Source organism: Chelmon rostratus, chromosome 22 (genome assembly GCF_017976325.1).
Source record: "Chelmon rostratus isolate fCheRos1 chromosome 22, fCheRos1.pri, whole genome shotgun sequence".
Classification (NCBI taxonomy): domain Eukaryota; kingdom Metazoa; phylum Chordata; class Actinopteri; order Chaetodontiformes; family Chaetodontidae; genus Chelmon; species Chelmon rostratus.
Window position 1 is genome coordinate 1,866,577 of NC_055679.1, and position 23,113 is coordinate 1,889,689.

The 23,113-nt window shown below is 42.2% G+C and overlaps 1 protein-coding gene across 1 annotated transcript; it reads left to right on the forward strand.

Moving 5' to 3' along the window:
* Positions 1–6,019: 6,019 nt before the first annotated feature.
* Positions 6,020–22,262, forward strand: rint1 (RAD50 interactor 1). Its single transcript, XM_041964210.1, has 15 exons — positions 6,020–6,244; positions 7,230–7,355; positions 7,963–8,078; positions 8,999–9,172; positions 9,321–9,461; positions 10,388–10,571; positions 11,433–11,543; positions 12,833–13,058; positions 13,422–13,559; positions 14,650–14,744; positions 16,101–16,205; positions 16,574–16,794; positions 19,225–19,405; positions 20,136–20,254; positions 20,714–22,262. Exons 1-15 carry the CDS (start codon positions 6,020–6,022, stop codon positions 20,925–20,927), a joined length of 2,376 nt encoding a protein of 791 aa, XP_041820144.1. The 3' UTR covers positions 20,928–22,262.
* The last annotated feature ends 851 nt before the right edge of the window (positions 22,263–23,113 follow it).

Here is a 23,113-nt window from a genome sequence, read left to right on the forward strand (position 1 = left end):
TGGCTGAATTGTTGGCTTTACAAACTATTTTATATATTGTTTATATCTGTCAAATAAATCTGGATGGATCCAACACTGGATCCAACAAGCTATATTACTTCTTCCCACTGTTTTTCTCATTGTTTTCTAACATAGACACAAATATTTCTCAGCCATAGCTGTAGAGGTACACCATTCACACGAGTGGCCATAACCTCATGCTTTGAGGTACACCATTCACACAACGAGTGGCCATAACCTCATGCTTTGAGGTACACCATTCACACAACGAGTGGCCATAACCTCATGCTTTGAACCCCAGCAGCAATAATAATGCAAACGATGGTAATAATAATGAGTACTCCAAATTTCAAATGTAGTTTTCCAAAGACGTTGTATTTGTGAGGATATCCTCATTTTAAAATACCATAAGTTATTCCATAACACATTTCAATGCATTATTCACACTTCTGTTGTTTCAGTAACAATATTATTGTTGTTTTGTAGTGTGTACTATTTTATTGTAATAGCCATTTAAAAAAAGTTTTGGTAATTTGTTTTAAATTTGTCTACACTCAGTCCAAAACTGTCCCTCCTTTTATCAGTCCTCATCTTCTTCCTTTGTCCAATGGAGACGTTGTATCTAACATCTAACATCATCATCAACGCCACCTGTTCATTTAAGATTCTAACTTTGTGAAGTTAGAATGGAGGAGCAGTGGAGAAGGTTGCTTGATTCACTGCTCTGTGAGCTGTGGCCACCGTCTCCCAGTGCCACTCCCATCTTCAACAGGCTCTGTTTTTCAGGTCATGTGTCAAAAAGCAACGGACAAGTCAACCTAGTAGAGGTGCTAGATGTAAAGCCATGAGATTACCAGTCATTAAAATACAACCTGTAGGAAGTACAGATGAATGAATCACAGTAATCTATCTGGTAGTTAGTTAGGCAAGATGTTTCCCTCTGGACAAAGTGCATCTCTACAGCCTTACCTAACAGCTAATTAACCACATCATGTAATGAGGCATGGCAGGATTCTCCTATTGAGCACAGTGTGTTATTGTTTTAAATATGTATAGAAGTGTATGGGACTGCACAGTGGAGAGAAATCCACCTGACCATTCACCGGATTCACCATCTGATCTGTGATCAGGGAGATTCAAATAAATTTAACTAAGCAGGGCTTAGAAAAAATCATACAGACATCACAACATCCTTCACATATTCCAGGTCCTACAAACACCGACGTCACCTCTGTGCACATTAGGGAGCACCTCCAGACCATCCACACACACACACATAGTGTACACAGTCCAAAACTCATTCATTCACTCACTCATTCACAAGAAAACTCTTTCAAAGCACAAGTCTGTTTCTCAAAAACTGGACTCTACATACTATAATGACACTTTTTCATCACACATAGTATTAAAGCTGTTGTCTATTACAGACATATTGGTGTGTGTATGTGTACCTCTGCTGCCCCATGCTCACACAAGTAGGATATTTTTGTTGTTATGAAATATATAAAAGTTTGAGATAGTAATAATGAGAAAGTTATTGCACATACCACGACAGTATCTCGTTATAGTAAGAAAAAGATCTGTTTAAAAGAAGAATATTTTCTCGTCACTGAGACAAACTGAGCAGATGTTTTGTGGAGGGCAGGAACAGCGGTAACGCTGCCACACATGTTTCACTCACACACAATAAAAGTTTCAGTGATGACTAGATGCTGGTGCTCCACGTGACTCTGCTGCACGTTCACACACACACACACTCACATAATGCACTAGAACAGTGTTGTTGGGCAGACAGTCTCGTGTTGTCATATTCAGGCTGACCTGCGGAGTAACGGGGTGACATGCCCACGGGCCAGCACCCACACGGGCTCTGGCCTTTCACTCTGTTTTTGCAGCACAAGAACTTCTGTCCTGTGACGGCTGACCGGCAACTGAAGCCGCCATATTGAAAGAAAGTTTTGCTCATTAACGTCTGGTTTCTTTTCTTGTCATTTATACATGTGCTGGTAAGGTTGTAATGTATGTAATTGTCATTGTTCATTTAGTATAGTGTATTTTAGAGGAGATTCAGTTCAAGGATTCTCTTATTATAGTGAGGATAGGTGTGGCACCAAAGAGGAAAAACATTTTTGGTAATTGACTTTAAAAGGATTTTCAGTAATTCAGCTTAGACCAGCCAGACTCCTTGAACAATAGACCTGATTTTGATGGGAGTCTGAAGGCAGACTATGAATGGAGCCACTGGGGGCTGGACTGACATTTGCTATCATATTAAAACTACTGGCTGACATCACTACTGACATCACTGGGTGAGAATGGCAGACATGGATAACCAGATTAGGCTACTTATGTTCAATGCAAACACATCCTGAATACAACCAAAACCTGGATGCTGTGCAGTTATGTGTGCAGGTGCTCCCACAAAAAGTCATTAGTCATGTAGTTAATCAGTTAAACAAGTCAAAAAAAAAGATAGAATGATGAAAGTTGTAATAATCTACATCCTAAAATCCACTGGGCTATCAGTCTATGCCCCTGATTTATCTTCTCAGAGACAGGAAGCGCCTAATGTCCATCAGCTCCTCAAGGCCAAGTTATTGGGGGAAGCAGTAACCCTGATGCCTCTCCCACTGTGCTGGAAAAGAGAAAGGATGGCAAACATCTGTGTGTGGACTACCAGCTCTAGAACAGCAAGAACCCCAAGGACACATTTCCCTTGATCTGCATTGAACGGCCCTTGACATTCTTCAAGGTCCCGCTGGTTCTCAGCTCTGGACGTGGCTGCTGGGTACAACCAAGCACAATTCACAGAAAAGGACAAACTGAAGAGAGCATTCTGACTCCCTTTGGGCTGTTTGCAGACCTGGATGCCATGTGGACTGTGCGATGCTGCAAACATCATACTGAAATTAATCACAAAAATCTTTGAAGATCAGTTTTATGAATCATTGTTGCTGTGCTTGGATGATGTTGTTCTCTCTCCCTCCGTGGCAGAGTATGTAGGGTGTATGCTGTGCTGGGCTGCCTACAGCACAAGTGTCTCAGAGCAAATTGAAAAAGAGCTCCTTCTTCTGCCCAGAGGTGAGCTACTTTAACCACACTGTATCCAGGGATGATGTGTCTGCACGCCCTGGCAAAATACAAGTGGATTTGATTTGGCAGAGCTTTGAGGGTCTAAATGTAGGTTGGTGTTTCCTCCAGTCTTGGTCTATGCCAACTTAGCCTTCATTCTAGAGGTGGATGCCAGCTGCAGTGGAGTGGTACTGTGACTCTGTGAAACTGTAATTTAAGACAGATTCAAGAAAAATTCACCAAATGACACATCAGACCAGATCCAGCAATGTATCTCATTCAGATGCATTGATTAATCAATTAGTGGAAAGACAAAAGAACAAGTGGATGAAATCTGTAAGATTAAACAGTAAAATAAGACTTGAGGTGCTGTTCAGCAGCTAAGAGGGACGGGAAGCCAAAAGACATTATCTGGAGAAAAAAGATATCATAAATACATTGATGGGAAATCCTAAAATTTGATCAAACAGCAAGTATTCCTATGAAATCGATAGCATCAACCCAATACCACATGAAAAGTATCATGTTACTTATGATGAAGGAGAAAAGGATGTTCAGGTCGGGGTTCTTGGCCAGCTGGTCTGACTCTTTCTCACATCAGGAGCATACAGGAGCTCCTGAGCGAGCAGTCTGGATCCCACATAGCAACCTCAGCTGGAGCTGTCAGGCAGAAGGGTGGAAACCTCTTTACTCTGGGTGGTAGAAGCAAGCTGGTCTTTGGACAATGTGCCAGGGACAAGGCTCAAGAGCTTTTTCTGTGACTAGACTGAAGAGCAGAAGAGGTGCGAACTGAAGACACTTTTGCTTCTTCTTGCTTTGTAGTCTTCTGCAGGAAGACAGGAAGACAGGACAGTGTCAGGTGTTAGAGGTGCTACTCTTCACCACTCATCCCTCTAGATCTGTCTTGTCTTTTCTTTTGTTCCAATTTCTTTCCTATTTCTCAAGTTCATTACAAGTTTAAAACCTTGCAAACCTGTAAAAGCAGGTGAAAGACCTGGCAGTGAGTGCACCCAGTGCAGAAAGGCTGAGTCCTTACTGCAGAGGCCTGGGTTCCATTCCAACCTGGGGCGATTTTCTGAATGTCATCCTCTCTCTCTCTCTCTCCCCCACCCTTTACCTTAAAAAACCCTGAAAAAAGAATAATGTACAGTTTCACTGAGCAGAATGAGGAAGCCACGAGAGTCCATTCACAAAGACAGTCCATGGGAGAAGCAAAGTGCCACACTACCTCCTTCTGGCACCGCTGAAATGCTCATAGTATATTGTAAAGGAGACTTGTAGTCTTACCAAGAAGCAAGAACTTGCCATTATACTTCATATTACAATATTACTCTCACAGAAATAACATTCCCAAAATAAAAACCAACACAAAATTACAGAAAATGTGATGCACATTTAGTGTGCATCAGTTCCTGTAATATCACAAATCCATACAGGAATTCCATATTGTTAGTTCACAGTAATTCTACAGCAACATACTGCCACCACAGGCCTGAAACATAGGTCTCATCAGGCAAAATAAGTGAAACACCTTTGGATTTGGATCATTCGTGGAGGAAACATGATAAAATGTCCTTGCAGTGGAGAAGACGTGATGCAGTACCCTCTAGTGTGCCCTTCCAGTGGAGCAATGCTTTGCATGCAGCTGGTGCCCTTTTTATCTTCTTTGCTCCTGACCCTCAGACAGCCAGTCCACCTCTGCTCCTCACTGCTTGAGATAGCTTTGGTCCCTGCTGGATTTACCTCTGATGGCTCGCCATCCTTTCTGCTGGCGCTTGGCGCCCTCTTGTGGACTTTACGCCAAACTGCAACATTAATCCCACATTATAATTTAACTGAACGTCTGTTAAATGTATGTGGTTGCACCATAGGTTGTATAAGAAGACAACTAGCGTGCTAATTTATATACCTTTTTCTGACAGAAGCAGACCTGGTTATCAGGATAAACCGATTTCTCAAAAAAAAAAAAAAAAAAAACAGATAGACGGATGGACAGATGGTCAGAAAGTCCTGCATCTCTGTGCAAAGACAGTGCAAGAAATATCATTGTTTATAACCAAATCCAGTGTGTCTTTCACATGTTGCATGAGATCAAAAGTTTCACATAGAGCCATCCCTGGCAGTTTTGTCTTTGGGATGATCAGTGTGAATGTTAATATCGCCACTTATACCAAGATAGTCAGACAGCAGCTCAGTGAAGTTGTCCATTTTTCAGTGTAAAAAATGTAATTTTATTGGTGATATCATTCCGTAAAGGAATACAGATTTATCAAAATCTAAACCTTGATGACCTGATGACCTGAAATAAAATATTTTGTTTTATTGTACGAATATATTGTATTTCAACTACACAAATCTTTTATGATGTTATATGTGTACAACTTTTCATTGTCATCAAACCGGAATAATTCATGATCTTTGTTCTGCATTCCAACAGAGATGTCCTCAAGTTAGTTTAAAAAGGAACCTACAATAAAACTAAATGCGTCTTATTTGAGTCATGTCCCATGTCCCTTCGTACTGTTAAATCACTCACATCTGGAGGTCCCCATAGAGGTCCCGGGGTCATGACGTGTGGCCAGACGCTTTTCTATTAGACACTCCAGTGGCGACGTAAGCGTCTTTAGACAAGGGTGGCCTTGTTTTAATTCTCAGCACGCCCCGTTAACAGCACAGGGTTGGTGGAAAAAGCCTGGTAGGACCCAAGTTTCAACCCGTTTCTTGCGACACGTTTCAATAGACAGAGTAAACAAGACACAATAATCGATTTCTCTTTATTTGTGCTTATATGTGGATGAGGGGTATATAAAAACTTGGATATACAGTGCCACGTACCCACGCCTGACGGCAGCATGCATGACCTTCCGCGGGTCACGCAGAGAGAATAAACAAACGCCCCTCTCCCGCGCCGTCGTAGCAAGTTTGTTGACAGCGTAGAAGAGGAAAGATGGCGGCGCCCACAGCGGCAGAGCCAGCAATGAACAAACTGACATATGACGTTTTAAGCCCCGTTTACACCACCAGTCAAGACAGCGAGCCTTCTTCTGAAGATTCTGGGAAGCTACAGGACTATGTTGTAGATTTCCTCGAGAAAGAGGTCGGCGGCGACCTGAACAATGTTGGCGACCTGCTGGACAAACTGAGAGAGGAAAACGACGAACTGGAGGGGCAGGTGAATTAGCTAGCAGCTTAACACTCCTCCATGTGGAGCGAAACACTTCGACATGGACATTTCATAATTCTGCCCCTCCATAGGTTTTCAAGGGGAGCGTTGTGTTATTACAGTACAAACTGAATATACTGTATTCGAATAGAACAGTCAACAATCGAGCTGACCAACTCTGAGCAATACACAAAAAACACAAAGCTGCATTTAAACACGCACATAATAAAACTACACCAAGGCTGCTGGGTGAAATAAACTTCAAATATTCAGTCAGTTGCACTTAGATTGCAGGTGCATCAGCAGGTCTGGCCCTTATCTCTGAGTTTGCTTGTCAGGGGGGGTCAAAGCTATGCAGTAAACATACAGCTCTGTGCAGGCGGTTCCCTCAGGGCCAAGGGCTCCCACAAGAAGTGAGCTGATGACAGCTGAGTCTGTGGTCAATGACCAGCCCATCTTTGACCAAGTTTAAGAGACTTGTCCTTGTAGGTTAAAGTGCATGGACAACAACAAGATGAAGTTGGTGATTAAAGAAACGTGTATGGTATTTTTCTTTCAAGCTCCTACAAAAGATATGATATGTGGACACACTTACCTCAATAACGCTCTTTACCATCAGGAAGACTGCAGAAAGTACTCAGAAACTAGCTTTCTGTTAGCAGCTCATAGTCATTTTTCAGTTTTGATGGCTGTAGGGAAGATTCTCAAAGGTTCACAACATGACAGCCACCATCACCACAACACCATCAACATCAGTAATAATGCTATAAAGCATACTGAACAATGCTACAGTGATATATAGATATGTTACATGGAACCATATTAAGGCAAATACAGAACAGTGCAATCCAGTAAAGCAAGTGTTGTGTGGTCTGGTTGCAGGAAAGCAAAGACTGTTTACGGCTTAAGTTTGCAACTGACCACAATACCTGAGCAATCTATGTCCATTACTGTGTCAAGCATGAGCAGTGACTCTATAATTTGTGTCATTCAGGTTCTGACTGTGTCCAGTTCTGTGCCTCCCAAAGTTTCTGCAGCTCTGTCTGCTGCGGAGGAGGCGAGATGTTCCCTGGAGGACCTGCTGCAGAGAGAGCGACTTATCTCCAACATGCTGAACCAGGTAGAGATACCACCGAGAAGGCAGAGGGAAAAATACTGAGCAGTGATTTGAATGAACACACAAGGCAGCGGTGTCGTTACTCGCTGATAATTAATGGCATAAGGGATATCGCACGTGACTTGGATTAGATATGAACGCATTTTTTCATGAATGTCATGTTCCCAGACAGGATCTACACTTGACCTTCTACCTACCTGGATCAGATCTGAATATAATGCAGTCGCATTTACAGAAAGGCTCTAGCATGCACAAAATTAGAGTGATATTTAAAATTATTTAAAAGGAAATAAACTTTAGAACAAGAAAATTCTGTAAATGAACCATTCTTTGTAGTAAAAGAGATGATCTTCTAATGTCAAAATGTTAAAATAAGCATTAGTACCTCCCTCTCACACGCTAGATGCCAAATATTGTCTTAGTGTTGCAACTTAGTAATGGTCCTACTGAGAGTGACTCCCTGATGCTTTCATAGTGTTACTATAACAGAGAGATGAAGCAAGTAATACTCCAGATTCCATGACCGCCAGAGACGAGACAGTCCCTTCCCCTGTGACGCTCTGGGAGGTATAAACAGTTGTTTGTCATGGTTAATTGTTCTGTTTTCCAGCACCTACAGGGGGCCCAGCCTTGGATGGATAATCTTGGCCAGATGCTTAACCAAGTCGACACTATAGAGAGACACATGAAATACCTGCGGTGCCTTCAACATATAGAGGAACTCAGGTACTGTCAATGAGGTGGACGTGGACGCCGATGAGTTATCAAACACAAATGCAGAGTGACACAGCAGATATCCTGCTATAATAGACATGTGCTGACTGTGCTGTAATAGACATTTAGCATCCAGAATGAGGATTTGAAATGAATTACAGTCACTGCAGAGTGGAGGTCGTCAAGGGTCAACCTGGATCTGAGGACCCAAGACCCGACCTGGGACACGTATGGCTTCTGATAAGCCTTCTTAATGGTTCTAGTTTAATACTGCACGTTATGTATAATAGCTTAATACTGTGATCAGCGTGTATGTGTTTGTATGAGAGAGAGAGTGAAAGTGCAGGTCTGGAACTGAGGAGAAAAACACTCGTCTTGGGGAGCACAGATGATGGCAAATTAGCAATGCTAATGGTAACAAACGAGAAATAGTTATTACAGTTGAAAAGGGCAAACAGATAAAGTTATCTTTATTATGCTTGATGCAACAGAACTGCAAAGCTGATTCTAGTCATGTTTGTCACAGTCACCACGACTGAAAGTGGACTTTCAGGATGTAATAACGGTGTTGTTTCAATCAGCAAGAGAGGAATACAAATTGGATGTGTTGAACCAATTTTTTTGGCAAGGAGGATGGATTATGCATCATGAGCAGCTGCAGGGGAGAAAGCTATTAATGTTACATCAGGTAAGACACAAAGTTTTGTTTTAACAGCTCGGTTCTGAATGAGTCCGGCTCCCTGCCTGTAAATAACAGATGGATCTGGTTTGGTTCTAGTACATTTCTGGGTCTTTTGTGGTTTTGACACAACTTTTTGGACTGTGAGGACCTCTACTGCAGAGTGAAGAGTCATCAGTGGTCTCTTCAACATTGTCTGTCTGTCTGTCTGTCTGACTGAAGCACTAATGTGTGAAGTGTTGTGTTTCTGCAGCGCTGCAGTCCAGCAGTGTCTGATGACCAGCAGTGTCTGGGAGGCCATAAGAGCAGTGGACAGCATGGCTGCACTGGACACTGGACTAAACCAGTCTGGGTGTTCTCACCTCCAGGACTTCCTCCGAGAAACACTTCACTTCTGGCACAAGATCATCAAAGACAGACTGACCGGGTATACCTCCACCCAGTCCCCTCACACAGTGATCCCTGATGTCGCTCTAAATGTGGCCTGAGAAACGCAAATACGATGCACAGTATCACTCTATCATTGTTCTGTGTTCACTATTTGAGCTTAATCCTCCTCTTCGTCTCTTTCATAGTGAGTTTGATAAAGTATTGACTCAACTGCACTGGCCGATCATCTCCCCTCCTACTCAGTCTCTGACACCCACTGCCAACTATCAGGAGATCAACAGCCAGCTGGAGCTGCTGGTCACACAGCTGCTTGCCCTGCAGACCTCGTATCCTTCAGTGTGGGCTTCTACACACCCATGTTCTGCCCTCATCTATAGTTCATCTCTATGATTAACCTGGTTCTGGTCTTCCTCAGCCTCACTATTGGCTCTAGGGCAATATCTGTTGGGTGATCCGGAGTGAAATAGCTTAAGAAATGAATGGATGGTTTTGCATGAAATTTTGTACAGACATTCATGATCCTTACAAGATGAACCCCCCTGACTTTTGTGATCCCCTGACTTTTCATGTAGTGCCACTGGCAGGTCAGTGTTTTCAGTCATCCAGTGAATATTTTCACATCCGCCTGGTTGCTGTAAAACATGGTACATACGCTGCATATCCCAGTGACTTTGATGATTAAAAGTCAGGGGGACTATTCACTGAGTGCCACCTGCAAGGTTGACAGTTTTAGTTTATGACATGGTTTGGATGTGTTGCCATGAAATAAATTAGAAAAGATTGTGGCTATTTATGGTTGATCAAAACATCAGATCTTTAGAAACAAGAACTAGACTTGTTTTTAACTTAACTACTGTTTATTTTGGGAGTTATCCACTTGTTTGACAAGACACTGAAGCCCACATTGCTCTCGATGGTCAGATCAGCCCGCTGCTGTTGGTGTGTGAGTGAATGAATGCTCTGGAGAAAAATACAATATAAATGTAGTCTATTTATTTAGCTTTTAATTGATGTTTTTAAAGATTAGCTGCAAACAGTAGCTAAACACATATATATGACATACATGGATCTTCCAACTTTTAAGGCATGAGTATTAGTGTGTCGGTGAGTAAATTAATGACACTGCATAGAAAGTAGAGGGTGACAGGGTAATGACATGGAACAGGTCCCCTGCAGGACTCAAACCGAGGATGTTGTGGGATCAAAAAGTGCAGGGGCTCCAGTGTTTGGCTTCTTTAACGTCCCCTGACAGTGATGACCTGTTATCCCAGAGGGCTTTGGCCTCCTCTGTACCCTCCACGCAGCCTGTTTCTTCAGCCACGCTTGAGTCCCAAGCTGCCCCCCTCTGTCTTCCCATCCAGATCATGCTGCTGCCGCTCAGCAAGAGGTTCAGATACCACTTCTATGGGAATCGACAGACCAACTCCCTCAGCAAGGTCTCCCACACACACACAGAACATGCATATAAACACATGTACTAACAGGCCAGATCTGCAGTCTCAAGTATACTCATTCACATCTTCAGTCTATGTGTATCATCCTTGTAAGGTTAGACACATACACAGATAATTCACTAATGAACAATTTTAATGATATGCAGAATTCAAGCACTACTGCAGCTTATACTAAAGTTGTCAAATAGACCAAGTTTGGTCTTTTTTGAGTATATTTCAATTAGTCTGGTTGTTTCATTATTATGACCTTCTAAATGGATAGAATCACTTTTCAGTCCCAGAGTAGATGCCCATACTCTGTCAGAAATGTTTGCAAGTGGAAAGCACTGTGCATTCTAGGGCCTAGTACACAGAATTAAACATCCAACATTTACGGCCACTTGAAGCAGTGCTTGGTTCACTGTGCAGAGGTGACATAGAAGCCAAGGTCTGAACTAGTCTCTCGACCTCTCTTTCCATTCTTTACACAACTATTTCTGCCACTTTTCACATCAAAAACCAAGTGGCATATTTGAACCAACTCTTCAGTATCTTTATGACAGCCGTTCATGAACACTGCTTGACCACTTGTTTTTTTTTAGCATACCCCGACTCTTATTTATTGCAGTTCTTACACATACATTGCTTACTGTTCGGCAAGCTGTGCAGCAACCTTAAATTTTTGGTCCTTGCTTAGATGATGGCCTTATATAATTTTTTTTATAAGGACAGAGAGCTGGATCAGAGAGAGACTAGTTGTCCCCACAAAGGATACAAATAGTAAAAATGTCATCAGTCAAAAAATGGTATTCTTTGGCAAAGCTTTAGAACCTCAAACTCCTTCTCTGTCTGTGCTTTTTTCAGCCAGAGTGGTACCTCACACAGGTTCTGATGTGGATGAGCAACAGCTCAACGTTCATGGAGGAAAAGATCCAGCCTATCCTGGACCGAGCTGGGGCCACCATCAGTGCCAGGGTAAGCTGTCTACAATAGACTCTACTTGACTGCTTTGATCCCCTTTTCAGTCTGATTTGATCTAGACCAAAAGTACTGTCTTCCTTTTTCTCAAGAACATAGAATAACTTAATAAATCTTTGCTTTGGATGCGAGCCACATGTGTGCTGTGTAAGAGGTTTTATGAATGCATGTGTGGGAAAAAAGGGACCCAAGCCTGGGCCAGATGAGTTCAGGTCCACTTACACATCAATAGAATCACTCTCATAACTACCAGTAGTCATAGGAGATGTGATAGGTGTACTGTGTGTTCCCAAAATGTGCACAATAAGCCGAGCTGGTCCCGAGAGCAGCTGAATCAAAAACAGAAATCAATCTAACTCCTCCCAGTGTGGACCTTCAATCCAACTTCCCATCCCAATAATTGCTTTTGGCTGGCCAAGATGTTTTTGTTTAAATGTTGGTGCTTTCCAGCGTGCATCACTACCCTGTGGAGTTTATTGCTCTTTTCATTAACTGAATATACAGAGAATATCAGCATGCTCCCGTGGTACCAGGTACCTGACATCATTCTCATTCACTGATGTCTTCCATTATTATCAACTGATATCATGGGAATAGACATTAAACACATCCTTGTTCACCATTATATTTTCAGGCACACACACCTTCAGACTTCCCTCATTCTGTTAGCATTAAATTCTGCAGGTCACTAAAGGTCACAAAAAATAAAAAATATTTAATGACATAATGATGATGGTAAATGTATACTAAATGTGATCAAATAAATATTGATTGAACATAGGATACGTATTTCTTACACATGCTTGTGGAAAAACTGTATCATTTAATTTCATTCCTCATCTCAGGAAGGCTGATTCAAAGCTCTATTTTTAGTAGCTTAATGTAATTTAAGAGCAAAAATTTCCTTTTCACTTTTTTTAAATGTAAAATTTGTGTCACTAATGTGACGTGCAGTCATACAGCCTAAGATAACTGTAGCTTGAGCATGTGACCACAAATTTAATACCTCACATTTCATCAAGGACTTAAAACCCCTGCATTCTTGACGATGTGTTTATTAGAGCATGTCACGGCATAACACAAACCTGATTTCAAAAAAAGTTGTGATGCCAGGTAAACCATGAATAAAACAAAATGTGATAATCCTTTTTGACATGAACTCAATGGAAAAAATAAATAAATAAAATTTTAGAATCAGGGTTGTATCTTCTAAAAATCACACCAAGAAGTGTCAGTGCCTGCTGTCAGCTGGGTACAGTAATTGTTGTGTATGTGTGTGTGTGCAGGTGGAGCTGTGTCGAGGCCTGTTATCTCTAGTCCAGGAGAAGGTGGCCAGTGACGCCTCCAGGCTGCTGTATGATGATATGCTCTTCTGTCACTTGGTGGAGGAGGTGCTGCAGTTTGAGAAGGAGCTGCGAAGCAACCAGTCATACCCAGCAGCGCTGCCCGGCCTGCTTCACCTCCTGCTGGAGGACGCAATCCTCCAGAAGTGGCTCACTGTGGAAAAGAAGAGTAGGTTGTCAAGTGTGAGCCGCTTGAGTTCCCACCAGAGAACAAGCTGCAGCTAGAAAAACTCTGCTCCGATCATCTAAAGTGTGGGAGTATTTTTGAGATAACATGGCGCTCTGTAATCTCTGCAATTTGAAGATTGTGTACATCTGCTATGCACACACAAGACGGCAGCCACAGTCAGACTCTACTTTTTGTCCCTACCCAGGCGTGATAGATTTGCATTGACATGTTTCTGTTGGAAGTCCGCCCCCCATGCTAAAACAAACCTAAACTGCAAATTACTCCAGTGATGATATAAATCCATGTCACAACCATTTGAAGTTTAAAGAGAATGTGACCTGACCGTACCTTCTCTATGTACAGTGGCAGTGGAGAAGATGGATGCCATGCTGTCAGCTGAAGGAGCCTGGAGCTCTCAGTACAAAGATATCAGTGATATGGATGAGCTGAAGGCCCCAGATTGTGCTGAGACTTTCATGACTCTGCTACAGGTCATCACTGGTAAGACTTTTCACTGCAACAATTCTTTTAAAAATCACTGTCAGTGTGTTTTCTTATTTGGAAAAGCATTAAACATATGCACGCTTGTTTTGAGTTTAGGTAAAAGTAAATGAACTGTACAGAGCCACGAAAGGTCACAATGGGAGCATTTTTCTGAACAGTTTTTGTGTTACCTTGCAATATATTTTGCATTCTTATTGACTGACAGGAAGATGGCGCCGGGGATGACTGCTGCAGAGTGTTAGTGCGCATTGCTTTGTTATGTTTTGTATGTAAATTCAGTTTTCTGCTGTGGTACCTGGAGCTCTCTCTGCAGAGCAGAGCTCAGGCACATGTGGGAAACGACACCTGCTCACTCTTGTTATCAGTTTGACATTCTGGTCGAAGTGTGTTCACTTTTGTCCATGCTGTGAAACGCCAGAAGAGTGGCAAACTTGCCGGTGTGCGTCTCCACCGCCATTGGCCCTCCACTGGCACTGGAAATATTTCTTTCCAATGTGTGTTCAGTGTGTAACAGTGGTGTACTGGCCGCCTCGCGTCACGGAACAAATCCCAGTGGGCTGTCCAAAAGTCCATAAAGGGCCCCTGTCTGTCACTGCAGGCCCTCTCTGTGTGCCTGTCATTCAGGGCAGCATGAGAGCCTGCAGGTGATTCAGTTTAGCTTCACATGTCTCAGACTCCTGGGCCATCAGCACCAGATCCTCTGCTCTTCTCCCTGTATAGCAGCAGCAGATACACTTCCTGCCAAAAATTTTGATTTAACCTTTAAGTTAAGTTAATTACCCCCCTTGTAAAACTTGACATGAGGAACATTGACTTGACTTGGCACATTGCTGTGTTTCTTGGTGCATTACCACAACCAGATGTTGATGGAATAGTGGGAAACCACTGATAGGAATATATATGATGTCAAGCTCCCAAATATGAATGTTTCCTCGTGTGCATGCACGAGATACAAACAGAGGGGGACACACTTGAAACAAAATTAATCCATAGCACCACAGGTGGTCAAAAATGTATGTAGTACTGCATGTTGTTAGAGAATAAAAAACATTTAGATAAAAGTGTTCTGTCATCCTGCTGCCCTCAGAGCGGTACCGGGCCTTACCCTGTCCATCTGCACAGCTGAAGTTTCTGGGGCTGCAGAGAGAACTGGTGGATGACTTCCGCATACGACTCACCCAGGTAACAATGACACTGGTATTAATGAAGAGCAAAACTCAAGTCATGAAAGAAAGATGCGTCTGTCCTTGTCTTACTCTCAGAAGGAGACGCAAAAACCAAGATTCCCCTCAGTTCCCATCATTACAGTGGACTCTCCATTAATGCTTTTTACTGGACAGGAATGTTGGAACAATGAGAAACATTTGTTTCAAGAGTTCCTCTTTATCACCAGGATCTGGTTGAAAGCTTGCCGTCAGTTTGATGGGGATATTGTAAATGTTTGCCTGCTGTTAGATCTAACTTTAATGCGGTTTTGTATTGTGAGAATGGTAGGCATAACAAGCTGGATTTTCAGCCTACACGTTTTTGCTCAGTGAAAACTCTTTTATGCACGTGTTGTTCTGTTGTTCTCCATCATTCTGTCCAGTGTATCTGCCTTTTTATTATTCTGACTGATTGTATAACTATACACAGACTGAAATCAGTTTCAATTTCAAAAAGATGAAGGGTGAGGGGAAAATGAATGAGACTTTCATGTGGTTTTATGCTGCCTTGTCACAGACCAGATTCTGACTGGATCAGGTGCAAAATACGTTTCTCTGCCTTATTCTTGAACCTGAACTGCTTCACTTTTATCTTAAAAATTCTAAGTCTCAGAAGGAGTCAGCTTTTCTTCAGAAAAAGTCTGGAATGAGAGTCAGAGTCCAGAAGAGTTGAGTCCAGGGAGCTTTATTCTCTTTACAGATCACAAAACACGAGTAAGCTCTGCCGAACAAACTTAATTTCACTGTGGAAACTTCACCTTTTATGCTATTAGTGGGGTGTGTGGCTACATGGTCAGGCCACGCCCCTTTACTACTTTTTTACCTCTTTTTTTCTCTTAAATCTAATGGGGTCTTGTCAGCTGGGTTTACCCCTGGTTTTCCCCTGGCATCCCCGGCTTCTTGATCTATTTGAATCTGGGGATTTCCAGACAACCCCCTATGTGTGAGCGCTCACGCTTTTAGTGTTTTTATTGGTGTCTGGGCAGTCCCTGGGTCATTTTATAAAAATAGAACAAAACAGAGAGATCAAACACACCCTGACAGAAAAATGACTCATTAAGTAAACAGAGATATGACTCACATATATGACTCACTAGGTAAACAGAGATATGACTCACTAGGTAAACAGAGATATGACTCACTAGGTAAAGAAGTGACTCACCATGACTCACTAAAACAGACATAAGTGTTTACACCTTTTTCTAGTCAGACTCAAGTTTCCTCTTCATGCAGCCGTCTTCCCCATGCTCATGAGCACAAAGCAGACAAACGTAATCTAGTCCTCAGATTGACACTACAACAGAGCTGATAATGATGTTTTTTCTCTTTCCAGGTGATGAAGGAGGAGTCTCGCTGCCCGCTGGGTGCTCGTTATTGTGCCATCCTTAATGCTGTCAACTACATTTGCACCATCCTGGGAGACTGGGGAGACAATGTGGTGTGTGGAGTTTACTCAATGCATTTATGTTATTTACCCATTTTTGCCACAGCACCATCATAGACATTGTCATAAACATTCAGGCTTGTTTCCATGTTGTGTTCTGCTTGTAGTAAGCCACAGTTATTCCATAAATACCTTATATAAAAGATAGAAGCCAACCCAAATCTTGACCGATCAAGGGGGAGTTTATTAAAGTTCTTCTCATGTGGTTTTTATTATGTGTCAAGGTTGGAAAGCTTTGGTGGGCCTGGTGACGATCACGGCCTTAGAGGGTGAAGCCTGGCTTTGAATAATATAAACACATCTGTAAATGGTTTCTCTACATTTTTTTTGTTTAATTAAAGAGACCTTCATCCTTTCTTCAGTTCTTCCTGCAGCTGCAGCAGGCAGCGGTTTCACTGGGTGAGGAAGCGGTCCTGGGAGGCCTGGGGGTGATGGAGGTGGGTCGCCTGGCTTCTCTGGAGGGCTCTCTGTTTGAGGGTCTGTTGGCATTGCTGGACCGACTTAAAGGGGACATGATGGGAAGACTTCTGGAATGGACCATGAGAGAAATCACAGAAAAAGCCAAACCATACTGCCAAGACAGGTGAGACATGAGCCTGTTGATGAGGTCAGGTATCAACTCACTCCAAGGGACTGAAACAACTCCAGCTGCAGCTGGGTTTGGGTTGGCACATTACTCTTCATACTAGTTCCTCTTTTTATCCAAATGTATATTCTTTGTACAGGCCTGCTTTGAAACAAGAGGGTGGACCATGTACAGACATTGTGCTATATTGTGGTAGTTTCTATAATGTGTTCATCTGCAGATGTATTGACTGCTGTTTGGGACTGGTCTGCTTTGCTGCAGTCAGTATTTCACCGTATTTTGAGTTTGAACTTTTTACCTCATTGGCACATGTTGGATGTACAGTTCAACATAAAGCGCAGAGACTGATAAAGACTGTGTGCCAGAGACAATGTGCGCCCCAGTGCACAGTTCCAGTGTCAGAGATTTGTTGCTGGTTGACATGAAAACCAACATGAAGCAGTGAGCATCCAGTGTGTTCTGGAGTCTGTTTAACGCTGAATATTGAATGGAGATATTAGCTTTCCTTTAGCTTTTGGAGGCATTTGATTGGTCAGTACAAATATTGAGTGGGACAAATGTCCATGTTTTATATATTGGCAACATTAGAGGGCCATTTGTTAAAAATGCTCTATTTATTTTCATTAAGAAACCCCAGTGAGGGAACCATAGCATTCTGAAGGGTCTCAGTATCATTCTGTGAATGGTCCTTCAATTGGACCACTTACATGCCAGCCCCAGCCAGCCTCTGTGGGTGGGAGGTGGCAGGACAGGTTTAGCTGCAAAATAGTTCACTGCACACATTTGGATCCTGAGAAAGATTGTGTTTCAACAAAAAAGTAAGACCAAACCGAATGTGTTACACAGGAAGGAACACAGACTGGAATAATTATATACAAGGTATAACACACTAACTAAATCCACACAGGTGACACGGAAAACAAGCCGGAAATGAAATAGAACATGACACATGAGAGTGGACTTTTCAAAATAAAACAGGAAATAGACTAAGCACATGATTAGGATTTTCTGATGCCCCTTCAGTCTGAAATGAGAGTCGGAGTCCTGAAGAGTCGAGTCCAGAGAGCTTTATTCTCTTTACAGATCATAAAGCTTGAGTAAACTCTGCAGAACAAACTGAAATTCACTGTGAAACTTCACCTTTTATACTATTATCAGGGGTGTGGCTACATGGTCAGGCCACGTCCCCGTACTACTTTTTTACCTCTTTTTTTCTCTCAATTGTAATGCTGTTTCGTCAGCTGGGTTTTTTCCCTGGTTTCCCCCTGGCATCCCTCGCTTCTCGATCTATTTGAATGTGGGGATTTCGAGACAGACAAGATATGTGTGAGCGCTCTCGCTTTTGGTGTTTTTATTGGTGTCTGGGCCGTCCCTGGGTCATTTTCTAAAAACAGAACAAAACAGAGAGATCAAAACACATCCTGACAGAAAAATGACTCATTAAGTAAACAGACAAGTGACTCACTAAAACAGAGCTAAGTGTTTGCACTTTTTTCTAGTCAGCAGACTCTATTTACAATAGAGTCTTCCCCATGCTCATGAGCACAGGGCAGACAAATGCAGTCTTGTCCTCAGATTGACACTACACACACCCCAAAACCAACAGCAATGTTGGCAAAATAGGAAACCGCTCCTTCTGTCAGGAACAGTCCAGGGTAAATGGACTACAAAAAGAAAACACACATGGTGGGGGATTGTATATTAGACAGTATCATTATATTAGACAGTATGCAGGACAAGGCAGAGTTTGCACAGAATAAGATACAACGCAGCAGCAGAGCTCATGAGCTCTACACTTAGCAATGTGAAAATCAGAACAGTGAAGTCTGTTTGCCAAAACAAATCTGTTCCATCTCGGCAACATGAAGCATCTCGTTGAGCCACCTCCTGAAACTTGAGGAGTCGTCCAGTTTTGAAATGTTAATTTTCTTTTCATCAGATGATTGGAGTTCGGATCTGAGAGAAGTAAATCATATACAGACGAATCTCTGATGAGAATCCTATAGTGAATTGTGTGGGATATCTCATACTGTGTGATTTGTAGGTTGCCGGTTTTATCATGAAGTAGATGTTTTTGCAAGTTTGGTTTCAGAAACAGGCATCAGGTGTGAAAGAAAAATATAATTTCTATTTCATTGATGGTATGGATAGCCATAAGTTACAGAAGTGTTTTAGGAACTAGGCTTTGTCCCAGATGCTGACTGCCTTAAATCACGAGGAAGCTTCCAGAAGGAGACTGTTTGTTTTTTACTATGCAGAAAGATTGCTGCGATTTAGCAGAAAGAGGTAGAGGAGATTTGAAAGAGGTGATATTGCCTTTGCCTGCTATTTCAGTGCTCAATTTCAGGGTGGACACAGACTAGGTTTGGCACCGATTTATTCTCTCTCTTGCTTTTACTCTTTTATCTGTCTTTTACTTTCCTTTAGGTGGTTATCCCTACCATCCCAGCATGACCAGTCCACCATGTCCCTGTCCAGCTCAGCATGTCCCATGATGCTATGTGTGAGGGACAGATTGTTGAACCTTCATCAGGTCCTGAGTCTTTCTCTGTTCCAACTGGCCTGGCAGGGCCTGGCTGAGAGGCTTGACAACTTTCTGTACCAGGATGTAAGAGATTAATACTCACTAAAACTCCAGCATACTGTTAGTGTTTCATCACTGTTTGTGGGACTGTATAGAAAAAACAAACTACAAAGTAGACAAGATATAGTTAGGCTACTTGGACATGATCTATCAGCTTTTAAGGTAATAATAATAAGCTGAATTGAATATAAGTAGAATTAAGGCCTAAACTCTGTTCCCTCGAGCACAGTTTCTATATATGTTGGTCAGGACTGGGCACTTAACAGAAAATGTACACAGAACACATTATACATCTCTCACCAACCTATTTTAAACCCTTCACTAAGCCCTGATTCCTTAGTTACTGTTTTACTTTTTTGCATTCTCACACTGCACACACAGCCTTTACTGCGATGATTGTGGCAGATTTACCGTCGAAGTTTGCTGCAATGGCTCGGGGATGGACAGAAATCACAGTATTGATAGATTTCTAGCTATATGAGGTACATATGGCATTATACAGTATATACATATGTGATATATTTATGTATGTGATGTATTCACATATTCATAGCAGATAGTATAAGAACATGATACAGCACTATTGATCTAATAATCTTTCTGTCTTTGTGCTGTATTCAATGGAATGTAGGTCGTAAAGGATTTGCAAATGACTGTATTCTGTGTATTTACGTTTTACCCAGCATCCCAACTCTTTTGGAATGCGGGTCATATAATTAAACAGATTCAACATATCCATGTCTCTCTGTGCCAGGTGATCCTGTTTAATCATTTCAGTGATGGCGGGGCAGCTCAGCTTCAGTTCGACATGACCAGAAACCTATTTCCTCTGTTTGGTCACTACTGCAAAAGACCTGAGAACTTCTTTAAGCAGTAAGTGGTGTGTGTGTGTGTGTGTGCGTGCATGCATGCATGCAGGTGGGTGTGTGATGATCAACTAATGTGGATGCCAGTCATTGTCCAGTATGCAACTTACACAGCACACATAAAGCTGAGAATAGACTTCTCAGTGAAGTAACACCTTGCATCTAGCGGTTAAACGTTTGAAACAGAAACAAGCTGCGTATACGTACATTTCCCAGTATGAAGAGAACTATGAACTATTTCTTGTCTTCATTTTCATACCACTCATGTAACAGTTCATGCTTTTCTCAGGACATGTGGGATTGTAGTGATCATAAGACAAAGAGCTAAGTTAAAAAAAAGATGTGAACAAAACACCTTGCCACTAAAACTACAGTATGAGGAGTGTGAGGGAGGCAATTGAAGATGAAGAGCGGAGTGAACAGGATAACTGTTGTTGTCTCGTCTGCTCTGTCTGTCTCTCCACAGTGTTAAGGAAGCGTGTATCATCTTGTGTCTAAACGTCGGCTCTGCTATTCTGCTAAGAGATCTCCTTAAAGAGTCAGAGGACGAGACGAGAGATTGGACAGGTGCAGAGGATCCTCCGCCAGAGTCTGCATTGCACGAGTTGGGGGTTTACTGCTTGGCATCCTGTGATGTGCTGATTCTTCTCAACCTCAGAGCCTCCTGGCCTGGACAGTAACAGTTCTCTCTGGCAATATCTGTTGGTGTGGAGTGTGTATCAGATTGAGTCCAACTTTTTCTTCTTACATTTATTAGCTTCACTCTTTTTATAACCAAGACAGGTGATGTTTGTCAAGCTAGGACTGTTCACATGGCGGTTAGTAAGTTGATACTATGGAATTGTCATCATCATGTGAGCTATTACTTACCCGTCACCTCAGTCAACTGCAGTATACCACAACAATGCATTGTGTAATAAACTCCGCTGACCTGCAACACTCAAGCCTGCAAGCCTTCAGTTGCTTAATGAGTTTCTTAATTTGTATCACTTTATATGACACCTACGTCTATAACGCATTATAAAAATACTTCTAATTTGGTATAATCCAGCAAATTAGTATACTGTATAATTGTAGTTATACAAATAATGACACATTGTGAACAATTTGACTTATTGGGTGAAGTGTTGTGACACTATATATCTACCTATCTATATATCTATCTCTATATATATAGAGAGAAAGATACTGTTTAACCATGTGGAGATTCTGTCAATAGACCTCTTTTAACCTTCTTTAATGGAGAAACAGCATTTAAAGCAGATGACATGGTATTGTTGAAATGGTCAACCATGTCATTTAAAGAGCAGTCATAGCTGTGTGATCTCATAACATTACAGAACTTTTCTTCAGCCTTGCCATCAAAGAATCTTCTTTGAATCAGAAATTTGGCATCAGAAAAAACACACAGTGATGGTCAGGAATAGATAATTCTAATACTGTCTGCTCCATGCTCCAGAGCATGAGGAAGACAGGTGCATGAAGAGGATCCTTGTAAATAGAGACTACTAGAGTCTACTAACACTACTCTCAGTTAGTGAGTCACCTCTGTTTTGTTCTGAGTCACATCTCTATTTACCCAATGAGTCATGTCAATGTTTACTTAAGAAATATCTCTGTTTGCTTAAGGGATCATATTTCTGTTTACTTGGTGAGTCATTGCCTATCTCTGTTTTGCATGGCCCTCTGCCTGGCCCTCTATTTTGTTCTGTTTTTTTTATTACCTAAGAATTGGCTGGACACCAATAAGAACACTAGAAGTGAGATAACTCACTCCTGCCAAGTATGAACCAGGTAATCCCCAGACTCCAATAGATATGGATGCCAGGGGAAAACCCCAGATGACGAAACCAATAGAAATGAGAGAACAGGTAAAAGGGTAATATAGGGATGTGGCCGGACCTCACGCCAATAACAGTATAAAAGGTGAAGTTTCCACAATGAACTTCAGTTTGTTTGGCAGAACTTACTCTGGCTTTGTGATCTGTAAAGAGAATAAAGCTCTCTGGACTCAACTCTTCAGGACTCCGACTCTTCTTCTGGACTCTGTGGACTTTCTGAGGAAAAGCTGACTTCTCCTGAGACTTAAATTTTAAGATTAAAGTGATGCAGTTACGACTTAAGAATAAGGCAGAGAATCATAACTTGAACCTGATCCAGTCAGAATCTGATGCAGAGGATGTTGGATGATTAGCAGGGTTAATCCTTGCTTCTTTATCATGACGACATCATCGTCTTTTCATCCTCGTCCGAGTGGCTGGAAGTCGTACTGGGTTGGCTCCAAAAGGAAGGTCTAAAAGTGCATGTTTTTTCAATGGGAGGTTGGCTATTATAGTATGGCTCGGGGCATATCATCTCCACTGAGGGAGTATCCGCAGACCCCACAAAAATCAAAGCTGTGTCTAAGTGGCAGTGTTACCACTATGTTTCGCTCCTTTTTGCGTGTTGCCAGCTACTACTGTCACTTTGTGGAGGGCTTTACCAAGCTGGCAGACCCTCTGCACCAGTTGGTGGCTGAGCTGGCAGGCACCAAGTCCAAAAAGGGGTCAGGCCCTGGGTGCTGCATGGACATCTCAGTGTGAGGAAAGTGTAAAGGCTTTAAAGGCGACACTGGTTTCAGCTCCTGTGCAGACCTATGCCAACTTTTCGTGCCCATACATTTTAGATCGATCTTTTTTTAGATCGATCTTTTTTTAGATCGATGCCAGGCATAGTGGCCTGGGGCCCATCTTCTCACAGAAAACAGACAGTGGAGTTAGACCTGTGGCTTATGCCAACAGTGGTCTTCGGCCCACTGAGCGCAAAATGCTCTATGAAGCTGGAATTCCTTGCGCTCAAATGGACCATGGTGTTCCAGGAGTACCTT

Bases quoted from the DNA above. Each gene is read 5' to 3' on its own strand.
- rint1 (XM_041964210.1), top strand. From the start codon at position 6,020: ATGGCGGCGCCCACAGCGGCAGAGCCAGCAATGAACAAACTGACATAT. The intron at 9,462-10,387 runs GTATCCTTCAGT...GTCCCCTGACAG, and splicing joins CTGCTTGCCCTGCAGACCTC to TGATGACCTGTTATCCCAGA. The intron at 20,255-20,713 runs GTAAGTGGTGTG...GTCTCTCCACAG, and splicing joins CCTGAGAACTTCTTTAAGCA to TGTTAAGGAAGCGTGTATCA.